Source organism: Trichosurus vulpecula, chromosome 3 (assembly GCF_011100635.1).
Source record: "Trichosurus vulpecula isolate mTriVul1 chromosome 3, mTriVul1.pri, whole genome shotgun sequence".
Classification (NCBI taxonomy): domain Eukaryota; kingdom Metazoa; phylum Chordata; class Mammalia; order Diprotodontia; family Phalangeridae; genus Trichosurus; species Trichosurus vulpecula.
The window spans coordinates 33,207,338-33,221,130 of NC_050575.1; the positions used below are offsets into that span (position 1 = coordinate 33,207,338).

Consider the following 13,793-nt stretch of genomic DNA (forward strand, 5'->3'; position numbering starts at 1 on the left):
ATGTATCCAAGTTGTATTAGAAAAGTGTAATTTCAGAGGCTATAGAAAATTGAGGCCTAAGGTGATAAATATTAGTTGGTAAGAACAGAAGGCAGAGAGGCCTATGTCAAACATGGTAAATGAATAATAAAAGGATGTGATTAGTGATTGGATATTGGGGTTATAGGAGAGTAAAGAAATGATTATATACTAAGTTTTAAGCCTAGGCAGTGGGAAGAATGATTAGTACCCCTTTAAAGGAGGGGCTGAATGAGATTACTCTTCTTTGGATGGGGTCCAGGACAGAGCTTTCAAGCTCCACTAGATAGCAAGTGTCGTAACAAGTACAGTGCTATGCAAACTAGAACTTAAAAAAAAAATTCAAATCATTCCATTCACCTAAGAAATGTTAAATGGGCACACCACTAATCATACTACTTACCTTTCCCAGAATCATGAGGATTAAATGAGATGCATAGAAAATGTGTTCATCTTAAAACATCATAGCATAGTAGAATACTGGCTTTGGAGTCAGGAAATCACACTCTAAATTCTAACATTTTCACTTACCACCTTTGTGACCTTGTAATTTTACCTATTTCCAAATCTATAAAATTGGAACTTTTACTATCTACACACAGCCCTAATGAGGAAAGTGCTTAAGCACCACATCTTGTATTATGAGATACTATTATGTAATGAAAGCTCTTGAACTGAATTGATGATAGCTTTATAAACCTCACTTAGTAGGAAACTGTCTCTTTTGGCAGGCGTCTACAAAAAAAATAAAACTCCCAAGATTTGCTCAGGGATACTAAGCAAGCTATCTGGCTCTGTTCTCTTTTGGTAAGGTTGAACCACACTGTCTTTCTAAGTAACCAAAAAGAGGTAAGTAGTTTCATTCACTTTTGAAAACCTTGAAACATTTCCTTATGAAACTCAAGACCCTTAGCCAAGAAAATAATAAAAACCTTTTTCATGTTTACCCACTTACAGTGACACTGACATTAATAATCTGAAATATGGTGCCATCGTTAGTAATTTCTTTTTAGTACAGAGGACTAGGATTCTAATCCTGGCTCTATTACCTGTGTGGTCTTAGGCAAAATACTTAACCTAAATCTGTCTCCTAATCCATACAACCAAGGGGCTGTCATAATAAATGACTTCAAGGTCCCCTTCAGCTCTAACATTCTACAATCCAGGCATAAAAATCACATTTATTTCAGGGTCTGAAAGTTAACAACTTACTTGTGCTAATTTCTTATTAGAATTAAATTTCAACATTTGTCTTTACATTAAATTTAAAGCAGACTAGGAAACATTTGTAATAAGCAATCTGCAACGATGCTAAGGAGTTTCTCTACAGAGCCAGTCAAGGTTCTTGGAATATATCATTACTTCCAATTTCAGAAAGTCAGGAATTTACTTCCACAGGCAAAAACTGTCCTGCCTACTAACCCCTTACTAACCCCTTCTTCATTGCCTTCTAGGTTCCCACTCCTCCCCCACAATGACAGATAAACTTTATACATTACTCAACTAGAAGGAAGACACTAAACACTGCAAGTACTGTCTTTGTTCTGGAAGAGTTGTCACATTACATAGGTGCTAGTCTGTCCAATATCCAAATGACCACTTTCAAATCAATAAGCGGTTTAAAAAAAAATCTCAAAAGCAACTCTCAATGAAAAAAAAAGGTTAATTCTGATCATTAGAAATGGATATACCTACTGGTTAAGAAACTGACAATATTGTGACTGAAGCCACCCATCCACATATTTATTTCATATATTGATTCTTCTGATGTTTTTTTGGTTGTCTTAAAATCACATCCTGAAAAAATTGATGTAACCATTTAAGTTGTGAATGGTTCAATTAATTAGGAAGGGGTAATTTCAGCATAATCATTTCAATGTGAAAACAAGATTACCTTTTTAGCTAGAGAACTATAAATAAACAAATAGAAGTTAAATTTCAATTCCATTTTTGTTTTTATGTAGAACCCTACACAAAAGTTTTGAATGCCCTATCCCTCTCTTCTTAAGTAATATAGCAGATGCAAAAATATCTATAACACATTGGAAGGAGGCAAATATGGAAATCAGGTATTTAAAAAAAAAAACCCACACCAAATTTCACTTTTGCAATGTTTTACAAATAAAGGACACAAAAAAGGCTGAAAGTAAGCACTGTACTTCATTTTCCTTCACTACAATAAAAGGCCCAATTTCTTAGACTTTGTTAAACACAGGTGTGGAACATTAACATGGAAATTAAATAGAATGGATTCCACAGGGGAAAGGCAGGTATCAGGTTACCTTAAAACTGTTGTCTACCACAGAACAAGACTTAACACTAAGTATTTTTTAAAAAGAATTAACAATCCTATATATTTGCCAAGTTACTTTAAATTACCACATTCAGAAAATACATACATAACACAACTGACAAGGATTCCATCCTCTCTCCCACTACTCCCTCCCCCTCTTCCCAAAAAGGGGCTGGCCCTTCTTTCAAAAACTAAGCCAGAGAAGCTCTAGATTTAAGTTAGAGACAATTTTCTCTTATAACTGACTCCACAGCTTGACTGTTCAGGACTTCAACTACTTTGACTAATTCTTGACTGTAAAAAGGTGGGTCCCCATCACATGTACATTTGATGTACAAGACTTGTCCCAGAAATTAATAAATGTGAGGTATAATAGTTTGCATGAAGATTTCACTTAAAACTTTTTAAACACCAGAAGTAAAAAAAATATAAAACTTACGAAAACAGATCAAAATGAGGTTAATGCTTCTTATTTCACAAAATATAGCGACTGAAACCAATTTTATTTGATGGAGTACCCTATAATGCCTTATAAATTTTTTCAACCAGTTCAGTTAAATATGGGTGATAAATATGTTTTTCCTGGCCTTAGGTTTTTGCCAGAATTTAACTCTAAGATAGCTGTTTTAAGAGCCAAAGTTTTATAATTGGTTTTTGTTTTTCACTATAAGACCTAATTACCTCCTTTTCTCAAGACTCTTCTTATAAGCTTTTATTTTAGGTGTTTTGACTATACGCCCTCAAAATGTCAAATGATTAATTTGTGTACTAGTAAACCAAGAATCAAATGCACTAAAATAATCTATAAACCACCCACCATGTGATCATACATAATCTCACTCAAGCATGTAAAGAATTGAATTCTTTATTTGCAATATCCATAAACGTTGCTATTCTCTATTTCTATCCAGGAAGGCAAATGTCCCCATTATCAGTTTTTTTTTATAAACAAACAATTTGAATTCTATTGCGTGAAAGGGCTACAAATATACATTTGTTAATCAAGCAGAATACAGATATTTTGCTTTACAACTTGCACCTAAATTGCCGGTACACTTAGCTGGCTCACTATTTTTCATAGCCGTTTAGGACTATTGCCCAAGCTATGCATAGCAATTTACATGTTCAATTCTCATGTAGTGTGTGGGCTGCAGTGATATGGACAATTATGTTCACTATATTCCTGTGAAGCCTAAGTTATACGTAAAACATGTAACTTCTGAGTCTACACAGGTATTTCTGATGTCAAAACATACAAGTCTAGTGCAATTTACTTAAACCAAACAATTTTTAATTAAATTGTATTGCAGAGGTACTGTCATTCTGCCAGTAGATGGTGCTACAAAGAACTAATGGGGGAGGGGGTTTAATGAGGACAATAGTTCAGGTAAGTGGAAGGGGAAAAAGTTTAACCTGCTCAGAAAATACAAAAATGCATTTAGATTATTATTTCTGATAATAACCCTTGTTTGTAACGAGTCATTACAGTCAAACCAAATCAATAAGAGGATTGAAACTAAGCCATCTGAAATTTTTAACAGTTTATATGAATGAAAACACATGCTTAACACAAACTATTTCTTCAGAACTACACATTACATACGTTGACAAAAAATTCAGAGAAAGTGACCAGCCATGTCATAGGGTGGCAAGCAAACAACTTAGTACAAGATGGTGGATGAACAGTAACTTAAAAGAAGTTTTTTCTTTTTTTTTTTTTTAAAACAAGCCACATCCACCAATTAGTACTTCAAAAGTTTTGTCTTTAAGGAATAAAATCCAATAAAGCCACTAGCAGGGCAACAGGAAAATAAGAACACCAGGACCTTTTAAAATTTCTCTAAGTACACATCAAGAAGAATTAACACGAAAAAAAAAATTTCAAAACTAAAATCCCTTAAACCGTACGGAATGGATCCTAGGAAAAAAAATGTTAGACATTTACGGTCAAACACAATGATTTATTAAAAATAAAACGTAAAAATGATTTTTGTACATATGCTTCCAAATTTCAGTCATGGGATCCAAGTAGGTTTCATAGAAAAACGCAGTAGCCAGGTATCAAGTCCTTACAACAAAGTAAACTCCCCCCGCCCCCGACCCCTCCCAGGTTTTGCTACAGAATCAGCAAGACACCCCCCCTCCCAAAAAAACCAAAACAAAACAAAAAAAAAAACAAAAACCAAAACAACACAAATCAAAACAAGACATTTTGCTAGTATAAAAACGACCAAGGTCCAAGTAATAATAAAAAAATAGAGTCCATCAATGACTGTAACACAAAAATGTGTATGTGGGGCCAAGTCCATTTTCGTAAGAAGGGAGACAGAGAGAAGGTGGCAGGCGAGTAGATCAAAGCCCCCAAAGGGAGGCTGCAGAAGGAGCTGTCCCCCCAAGGGCAAACCGGAGAACCGTGAGAGGGGAGAAGGACTTTTGGGAGTTGAACTTCGGGTGGGGCTCTTAAAAAGGAGCTGCCCCTACAGCATTCCCCCACCCCCCGGGAACTTTTTTTTTCTTCTATTTCTAGAAGGAGCTGCCTCCGTAGCCGCCCCCACCGCCATAGCCACCTCTGTAAGGTCCACTGTTGCTGCGGCCGCCCCAGCTGCTGCCCCCTCCGCCGCCGCCGCCGCCGCCGCTCTTCATGGGCCCGTACGAGGACTGGTGCTGGCTGTAGCTGCCGAAGCCGCCGAACCCGTTGCCGTAGTCGCTGCCGCCGTAGGACGCCCCGCCGCCGCCGTACGCATTGTAGCCGCCGCCGCCGCCGCCGCTGTAGCCGCCGTAGCTGTTGTAACCGCCGCCGCCTTTCGACAGCCCGTTCTGGTCTCGGCCGCCGCCGCGGCCTCGGCCCCCACGGCCGCCCCGGGAGGGCCTGGAGCCGCCGCCGCCCCCGCCGCCGGGGTGGATATCCTCCTTGGGCACGGCCTTCTTCACCTCCACGCGGTGGCCCTGGATGGGATGGAACTTAACGACCGCGGCCTTGTCGGCGGCGTCGTGGCTCTGGAAATAGACGAAGCCGAAGCCGCGCTTCTTGCCCGACTGCTTGTCGGCGATGATCTCCGCCTTCTCGACCGTGCCGAACTGCGAGAAGTGCTCCACCAGGTCGCCCTCGGCCACGTCCCCCTTCAGGCCTCCCACGAACAGCTTCTTCACCTTGGCGTGGGCGCCGGGACGCGCCGAGTCCTCCCGGGACACGGCCCGCTTCAGCTCCACCGTGTTGCCGTCCACGGCGTGGGGCGAGGCAGCCATGGCGGCGTCGGCTTCCTCCACGTTGGAGTAGGTCACGAAGCCGAAACAGCGGGAGCGCTTCGTCTGGGGATTCACCACCACCACGCAGTCCGTCAGGGTCCCGAAGGCCTCGAAGTGGCCCCGCAGGCCCGACTCGCTCGTCTGCACGTTGAGGCCGCCGATGAACAGCTTACACAACTGCGAGTTCTCCATCTCTGCAGCCGCGGCCTTCCCCTCGCCAACCGAGCGCTCGACTGCTCCGCCGCCTACCGCTCGCTCCGCTCGGGCCTCGCTCGGCTGCCGGTCCCCGGTCGCTGCCGCCCGGCCCCCGCGGAGGAGGGGGTAAGGGAAGGGGGCGCGTGAGGGGAAGGGGAGGGAAGAGGAAGGAAGGGGGGGAGGGAGGGGAGAAGGAGCCGGTCAGGGGGCGAGCCGAGGATGAGGGGGGTAAGAAAAAACCCAACCAAGGCCTTCGCCGCCGCCGCTAGCTCCCTCAGCCGCCGCCTCCGTTCCCCTTTCTGGGCACCACACAAAGAGGCCGCTGGACGCGCGCGCACCCGCCCCGAGGCGTGCGTCACTGTCGACGCTCACCGGCCCCGCCGGCCGTCAGCCAATCAGCGCGTCTCTCAGCTACTCGCCACCTTCCGCGCGCTCCACAGCGCAACACTCGCCCTTGCTCTCGCGCTCTCTTCCGGCCTCTTGCCCCCGCCCCCAGTCTTCAGCCCGTGGCGCGCGCCGGTCTCCCAGTTGCTGCGACGCGCCGAGTCAAGAGCCAATCACTGCTCGCCGCGCGCCGCCGGGACCCTTTATCTCCCACCCCCACAGCCGTTCGCTCCTGTGCGTCCCGGTCGCATTTGCACCACCCCCTTGAAGGACGTGGAATCTCGGCCAATCGCGGGGCTTCTTCTTTGCAACATTTCCTACCCCCTTTTTTTCAAAGGCCGCGGGGTGGGCGCGCGCCATGGTGCGCGCGTTCCTACCTCTTCTCCCGCCCCGCCCCTCATCGCCCCCCACCCCCATCTTTGGCTGAGGCGGACTCCGCCTCTCTGGCTGGGAAACCTTGCGGGGTGGGCGCGCCTTCCAGGGGCTGGAGTGCGCGCTCTCGATACCGCTCCCAACGGATTGCGGCGCGTGGCACCTCGGGCGGGCTTTTTTGAAAACTTGACTGTTAGGGGTGGGGGGAGAACGGCGTCTCCCTACCGTTCTCTCCTTTGCCTGGGCGCCCCTCTTATAACTGACCCTCCCACAGACTCTTCACACCCTTTTCCTCCATTCACGGAAGAAGCACTTTATTGAGCGCCTACTGTGTACCCTTCACCATGCTTACTTCTCAGTCAGGGGCTTGGTGAAGGCCAGGCCCACTCAGGGAAAATATTAGAAAACTATGTACGAAATAAACAGAGTAACAAATTCAAATCAGGCCAGTTTCTGCATGAAACCGCCGCCCCAACAGTTCCTCTTGCTAGCTCGCTCCTTTTTGTGAATCTTGGCCCTCATTCCAGCAAAAAACAAAGCCACGTAGTAGAGAAAACCCTGCCCTTGGATTCCAGAGCTCAGAAATGAATCCTGGCCTTTCCACCCATTTGCCCAGTGACCTTGAGAAAGTCAGCCTTTCCATCCTTGAGTCTGTCTTCCCTTGTTTAAAATGTATCGCCTACGCGGTAGGGTTGTCGTAAGCATCCAATGAGCTTATGTCTGTAAAGCACTTGGAAAACGCTAAAAGTAGAATGTAAAATAAAAGTTTTTGCTGTCTAAATAATACTTATGTTCAAGACCCCAAGCTCAGACAAAGGGGATGATATAGAGGCAAACACAGACAAACATAATCCTAATAAAAATTAGAATATGATAAGTGATAAGAGTTTGAAAGGATCACTTCTAATTGGCAGGATCAAGGCCAAGGCTGGCTCTGGACACACAGGGACCAGAATCCATACCCTTGGAGGGTTATCAAAAATAACATCATGGCTTATCCCCCACTCAGAAAGGAAAATCTGAATCTGTGTTATCGTTAAGCCTTAACTGTTTCAAAGGCATTGAATCATACGATATCTTATCATAAAAAGCAAATTATACACAACAGATTCATCAACAGAGAAGCAAGCACCTAAGACAACACGAGTTAACACTTATTCAAAACGTTTATACATTGTCAAGAAAAGAGTAGGGGTTTACTCGGTTCCTTTGGGGTTATTTCTGGGCAGCCTGACAAAATTATGTGAAAGATTAGATTCCTCTGGGTGAATTTAACCTAACAAATCATCAAATGTGAAAGACAAGACAATGATAGAATAAAAGGGCTATTTCTCCAGCAATCCAGAGAGTCAATCAATAAATCAAGTATTTGCTAACAGTCCACTATGTTAGGCATTTGGAATACAAGTACAAAGAATATAATAACCACCCCTACCTCAAGTATTCGTTGAATATTACTGTATTTGAAGCCCTGTGGAGTCTAGGTGTAACACAGTCATGAGATTAAAACTGAGGAAAGAATATGTCTATTTTTTTCATAAATAATATGTAAACTAATATTTAAAGACAGTGTGTCAGGAAGGCTTCATAAATGATGTGGTACTTGAGCTGGGCCTTAAAGAGAGGGATTTCCAAGAAAGTAAAACAGAACGAAAAAAAATCAAACTTTGAAAGGATAGTAGGATCATAGCTTTAGATCAAGGAAGAGACCTTAGAAATCATCTTGTCCCACCCCCTCATTATACAAATTAAAAAACTGAGGCCCAGAGAGGTTAAGTGATTTGCCCAAGGTTAAACAACTAGTAAGCAGTATAGCCAAGATTCAAACCCAGTGCCTTCAACAACAAATTCAGAGCTCTTTCCTGGAAATATTCAGGAAATAGTGGAAAAAGAAACCTGGTTGGATTGTATTTCCTATGAGTATAAAGTAGGATGTCAGATTATTGAAAATCTTAAATGCCACACAAATGAGTACAGATTTTATTCAGTGACATAAAGTCACTGGAGGATTTTTAATCAGGGGAGTGGCATAATAAAGGTATTTCTTTAGCAACATTATTAATATGCTCACAAGTGCTAGACAGATTGAAGTGGAAATGGACTCATCTTGGGAGAAGATGTTAGGAAACTATTAAAATAGTCTAGGAGGTTAAGATGATGAAAATAGAAAGGAAGGGGAAGGTGACAGTATGCCAGAACCTAGAGAGCTCACATCCCCCACAAACACCCTAGTAAAACTTTGAAATAAACCAGCTTAAAAAATAGTAAAAAGAATCACTTATATGGATTCCTCTACCCAGCCCAAGACCCCTACAGAAGCACATGAATTCTACAGAAATCCTGAAGTAGACAAGCCAAGGTGGGTGGAAAACATAGTATAACGCATCTCTGGGGCACCTGTGGAAGGGCTCCCAGCAGAGCTCTGCAGCACCGAGGCTCAATGGCAGGAGGAGGCAAAGATTCACTGGCAGTGTGGCAGGTCCTCAGAGCTTACTACTAGGAGGAAACATTTAAGCCTGGTGGCAAAAGGGAGCCCCAAAGGAAAGCTCAGCCAAAGAAAAGAAAAAAGTTCCTAACCCAGCAGCAGGGAGGATGGGTCTCATGCAGAACTTAATGAAGGAGGACGTTCTGGAACCCTGGGCCAACAGGAAGGTCCAGGGTAGAGCCTAACACTGGAGTACCCTAGAGTCCCTAGAAGGGACCTCCCAGGCCATTTAGGAATTGAAGAGTTAAGCTTGTCCCAAGCATAGACCTTTAACAACTTGAATTTGCTAAGAGGAGCAAACCAAGGAAAACACTAACTACTATGAAGAAATGACTTGGACTGATAGACTCCCAGGAGGTAAATCCTGAGAAAGAGAGTGAGCCTAGAGTAAGTCCAAGTAAAGACTCAGAGGAAAAAAATGCCCTGGCTCAAGGATTAGACGAGTACTGGGTAGAAATTAAACAAGAGATAAAAGAATTGAAATAAAGAGGGAGCAAAGAATGGCAAAGATGCCTCAAAACAGGTGGTAGAAAATCCCATCTAAGAGCTGAAGGCCCTGAAAATTAGAATGGGCCAAACAGAAAACAGTGACTTAATGAACAACAAAAAAATACTGAAAATCAAAAGATTGAAAAAAACAACAGAAGAAAATGTAATATATGGCATAATGAAATATAACATCAGAAACAACTGAGGAAGAAAATAGGGCAAGGAAAGATAATTTGAGAATTGTTGGACTACCTGAAAATCATGACCATAAATCAATCAACCAATGAATGAATGTACAAATAAGTAAATAAGCAGGCATATAAATAAATTAGATAGATTGATTTTAAAAAGCAAGCCTGGTTGCCATATTTCAAGAAAAGCATAAATGAAAATAACTCAAAACTCTTAGAACCAGAGTGCAAAGATAAAGTAGAAAGAATTTCAACTGATTTCCTGAAACCCCAAAATGGAAATTCCAAGGAATGGCATAGATTGCCAAAATCCAGAGCTTTGGGGCTAAAAAAATGCTGGAAGCAGCTAAAAAGTAAGAGTTCAAGTACCAAGGAGCCACAATAAAGATCACAAAAGACTTGTCAGATACCACTATAGGGGCAGCTAGGAGGTGCAGTGAGTGCAGCACCAGCCCCGGAGTCAGGAGAACCTGAGTTCCATTCCAGCCTCAGACACTTGCCACACTAGCTTTGTGACCTTGGGCAGCTCACTTAACCTCAATTGCCCTGCCTTCCCCCCTCCAAAACAAAAAATACAGAGTCTCGATACCTAAGCCAGGGAAAAACACAAAACAGAGAAATTATAGACTAATGTCCTTAAAAGGCATTGAGGCAAACATTTTAAATAATATCTTAGCAAATGTACTATGACAATATATTAGAAAGAGTACTATGGACTACCACCAAGTTGGATTTATACTAGGAATACAAGGTTGGCTCAACTAAGAAAAAATATGTAACTCATGTTAATAATATAAATAGTAAGAAACAAACACATGATTATATAAATAGATGCTGAAAAGGCTTTGAACAATATCCAAGACCTGGTTCTGTTAAAAAACAAAAAACAATAGATAGCATAGGAATAAATGAAACTTTCCCTAATATAGTAAATAATAACTAACTAAAACCAAAAGCATGCGTTATATATAAAGGAGAAAAATTAGAGACCTTTCCAGTAAGATCAGGCTAAAGCATATTCATCTATTGTCGCCACTACTTTTTAACATAGTGCTAGAAGTATTAGCTGTAGCAATAAGGTAAGAAAGAGAAATCAAAGAATCATAACCCCAAAATAAATATAACTATTATTTTTTAGATATGATGTTTTATTTAGAGAACCTTAAAGAGGTAACCAAAAAATTAATTGAAACCATAAATTTTGCAAAGTTGAATAAAATGTATCCATATAAACCATCGATATTCCTGTATATTATGAAAAAAAACCCATAAGGAAGAAGTGGAAAGAGAAATTCCATTCAAGATAACTACATAAAGTATGAGGTATTTGGGAGTATATGTACCAAGATAGACCCAGGAACTGTGTGAATCCAAATATAAAACACTTTTTGCAGAAATAAAGACCTAAATAATTAAAGAAAATGTTAATTGCTCATAGGCAAGTTAAGCCAATATAATAAAAATCATTATACTTCCTAAATTAATTCATTTATTCAGTGTCAAACTAATCAATACTACCAAAGGATTCTTTTACAGAACCAGGAAAAATAATTTTAAAAATTCATATGAAGGAACAAAAGTTCAAGTGTCTTAAGGGTAATAATGAAAAAAAAAAAAAGTGGGATCTATCAGTGTCAGATGGGCCAGTTCCTGGGGGATATTAAGTATACAACATTCAGAACATAGGGTTCAATAAACCAAAAGACCTCAGTTACTAGGGGAAAGATTCATTATGTGACAAAAATTGCTGGAAAAACTGGAAGCAGTTCAGCAGAAATTAGGTAGAGAATGACAACTTATAATGTATACCAAGATAAACTCCATTTGGATATATAACTCAGATTTAAAAGGTGACATAAACAAATTAGAGTACAAAATAGAAACTCCCACTTAGATCTATGGATGGGGGGAGAGTTCATGACTAAATAAAAGAGAGGATAACATGGACAATTTTGACTATATAAAATTTAAAAGTTTTGCACAAGTAAATCTAATACAATTAAAATTAGAAGGAAAAAAGTAACCTGGCTGGGGGTCAGTGGGAGAAAAATCTTTGCAATTAGTTTCTCTGATGAAGGGCTCATATGCAAGATACATGAGGATCTAATCCAAATTTATAAGACTAAGTGACATTTCCCAATATGAACAGACAATTTTCAAAGGAAGAAATCTAACCAAAAATGCTCCAAATCACTAATAATTAGAAAATGCAATTTAAAGCATCACTGAGATTCTACCTCACACTCATCAGACTGTTAAATATGACAATAAAGCAAAAAATGATAATGCTGGAGAAGCCACAGGAAAAAAAAACCTGGTACACTAGTTGGTGGAGTTTGGAATTGGTCCATCTAGTCTGGAAAGCATTTGGAATTGTGCTCCAAAAGTTACTAAACTGAGCATACTTTTTGACCTAAAGATACCACTACTAGGCCTGCACCCCGAAGAAATCAAAGAAAGACAGAGAGACCTATATGTCCAAAAAAAGTTAGTAGTTCTTTTTGTAGTAACCAAAAAAACAAGCAGACAAACGAACCCAGATAAAAATAAGGATGTCCTCCTACTGGAAAATGGGTAAACAAATTATGGTATGGGGATATAATGAAATATTATTATGCCATAAGAAATTATGAAATGGACATTTTCAGAAGAAACTGGGAAGACCTATGAACAGATGCAGAGTGAAGAGAGCAAAACTAGGAAAACAATTTTTACAATGACAACATTTTAGAGAAAACAGCTTTAAAATACTTTCGATCTCTAATCAATGCAATGCAAATTATGAGTTCAGAGGACTAAAGATGAAATACCCCACCCACCTTCTGCCAGAGAGTTGATGGGCTTAAAAAGCAGAGTGAGACCTACAGTTTTGGAGATGGCCAATGTGAGAATTTGTTTTGCTGGAGTGTGTATATTTATTATGAGGGTTTTATCTTTTAAAATACATTTAGACCAGGAGAACATTATACACAATTACAGACACACGGTACCTGTGATGACTAACTTTGATAGACGTGGCTCTTCTCAGCAACGCAAAGTTCTAAAACAGCTCCAAAACACTCATGATGGAAAAAGCTACCCACATCTAGAGAAAGAATTATGGGGTCTGAATGCAGAGTGAGGCAAACTATTTGCTCTCTCTCCTTTTTTCTTTCTTTTTTGGTTTTGTTTCTTTTTTCTCATGGTTTGTTCCATTGATTATAATCTTCTTTACAACCTGACTATAATATAAATAAGTTTAATGTGAAGGTATATGTAGAGCCTATATTGGATTACATGCCATCTTGGTGGGGAGGAGAAGGAGAGAGAGGGGGAGAAAATTTGGAGCTCAAAACTTGTGGAACTGAGTGTTGTAAACTAAAAATAAAAATAAATTATAAAAAATTAAAAAATAAAATACATTACAAATGTAAAAATACATTTAAATTAAATTAAACTAAATTAATTAAAGTTAAAATTTATTTTTTAAAATATTCCTGAGCAATGAGTGGGAAAGATGATATATAGTTGTAAAATAAATAAATCATTTAGAAAAAAAAAGAGATAAAAAAAGAGACACATAGGAGAAGCATTTAGAAGAAAAATAAACAAGACTTGGTCACTTACTAGATATGAAGACTGAAGCAGAAAGAAGAGTCAATTAATGGCAGAATCGGGCCTAGTACCTCAATCTCTTAAACTCTCAGTTCAGTGCTCTTCTGCAACACCAAATTACCCCCAAATGGCATGCACAGGTATATTCTCACATTATCTGTACTCCACAATTTGCACCTGTCTTAATATATTTTTGCATTGTTATTCAGTGTCACCTGTGTGGGAATCTTGTCTCCCTAATTAGATTGTAAGTTTCTTAAGGATCATGTCTCATACTCTATGCTTGACAGATACTAGCACGGGGCTGGACACAAAGGAGATGTCAAGTAAGTGCTTATTAATTGATTGACAGCCCAATAGTCCTTTTGACCCTGATTTCACACACAAGGACATCTTCAACTAACTGATGCTGCAGCATTTACAGAGTCTAGAATGTGGAGAGTTACTAGATTCCTCTCAGTCCCTATGAGCTGTGTGAAGAGCGTCAAGAGCATGGATTTGGTGTCGAAAGACAGAATCTAGTTCC

General features: G+C 40.5%; 1 protein-coding gene across 1 annotated transcript; it reads right to left on the bottom strand.

Moving 5' to 3' along the window:
• Nucleotides 1-3,160: 3,160 nt before the first annotated feature.
• HNRNPA0 (heterogeneous nuclear ribonucleoprotein A0) lies at nucleotides 3,161-6,065 on the bottom strand. The gene has a single exon (XM_036752694.1). The coding sequence runs from the start codon at nucleotides 5,747-5,749 to the stop codon at nucleotides 4,835-4,837; it is 915 nt and encodes a 304-aa protein (XP_036608589.1). The 5' UTR covers nucleotides 5,750-6,065; the 3' UTR covers nucleotides 3,161-4,834.
• Nucleotides 6,066-13,793: the final 7,728 nt, after the last annotated feature.

Bases quoted from the DNA above. Each gene is read 5' to 3' on its own strand.
- HNRNPA0 (XM_036752694.1), bottom strand. From the start codon at position 5,749: ATGGAGAACTCGCAGTTGTGTAAGCTGTTCATCGGCGGCCTCAACGTG.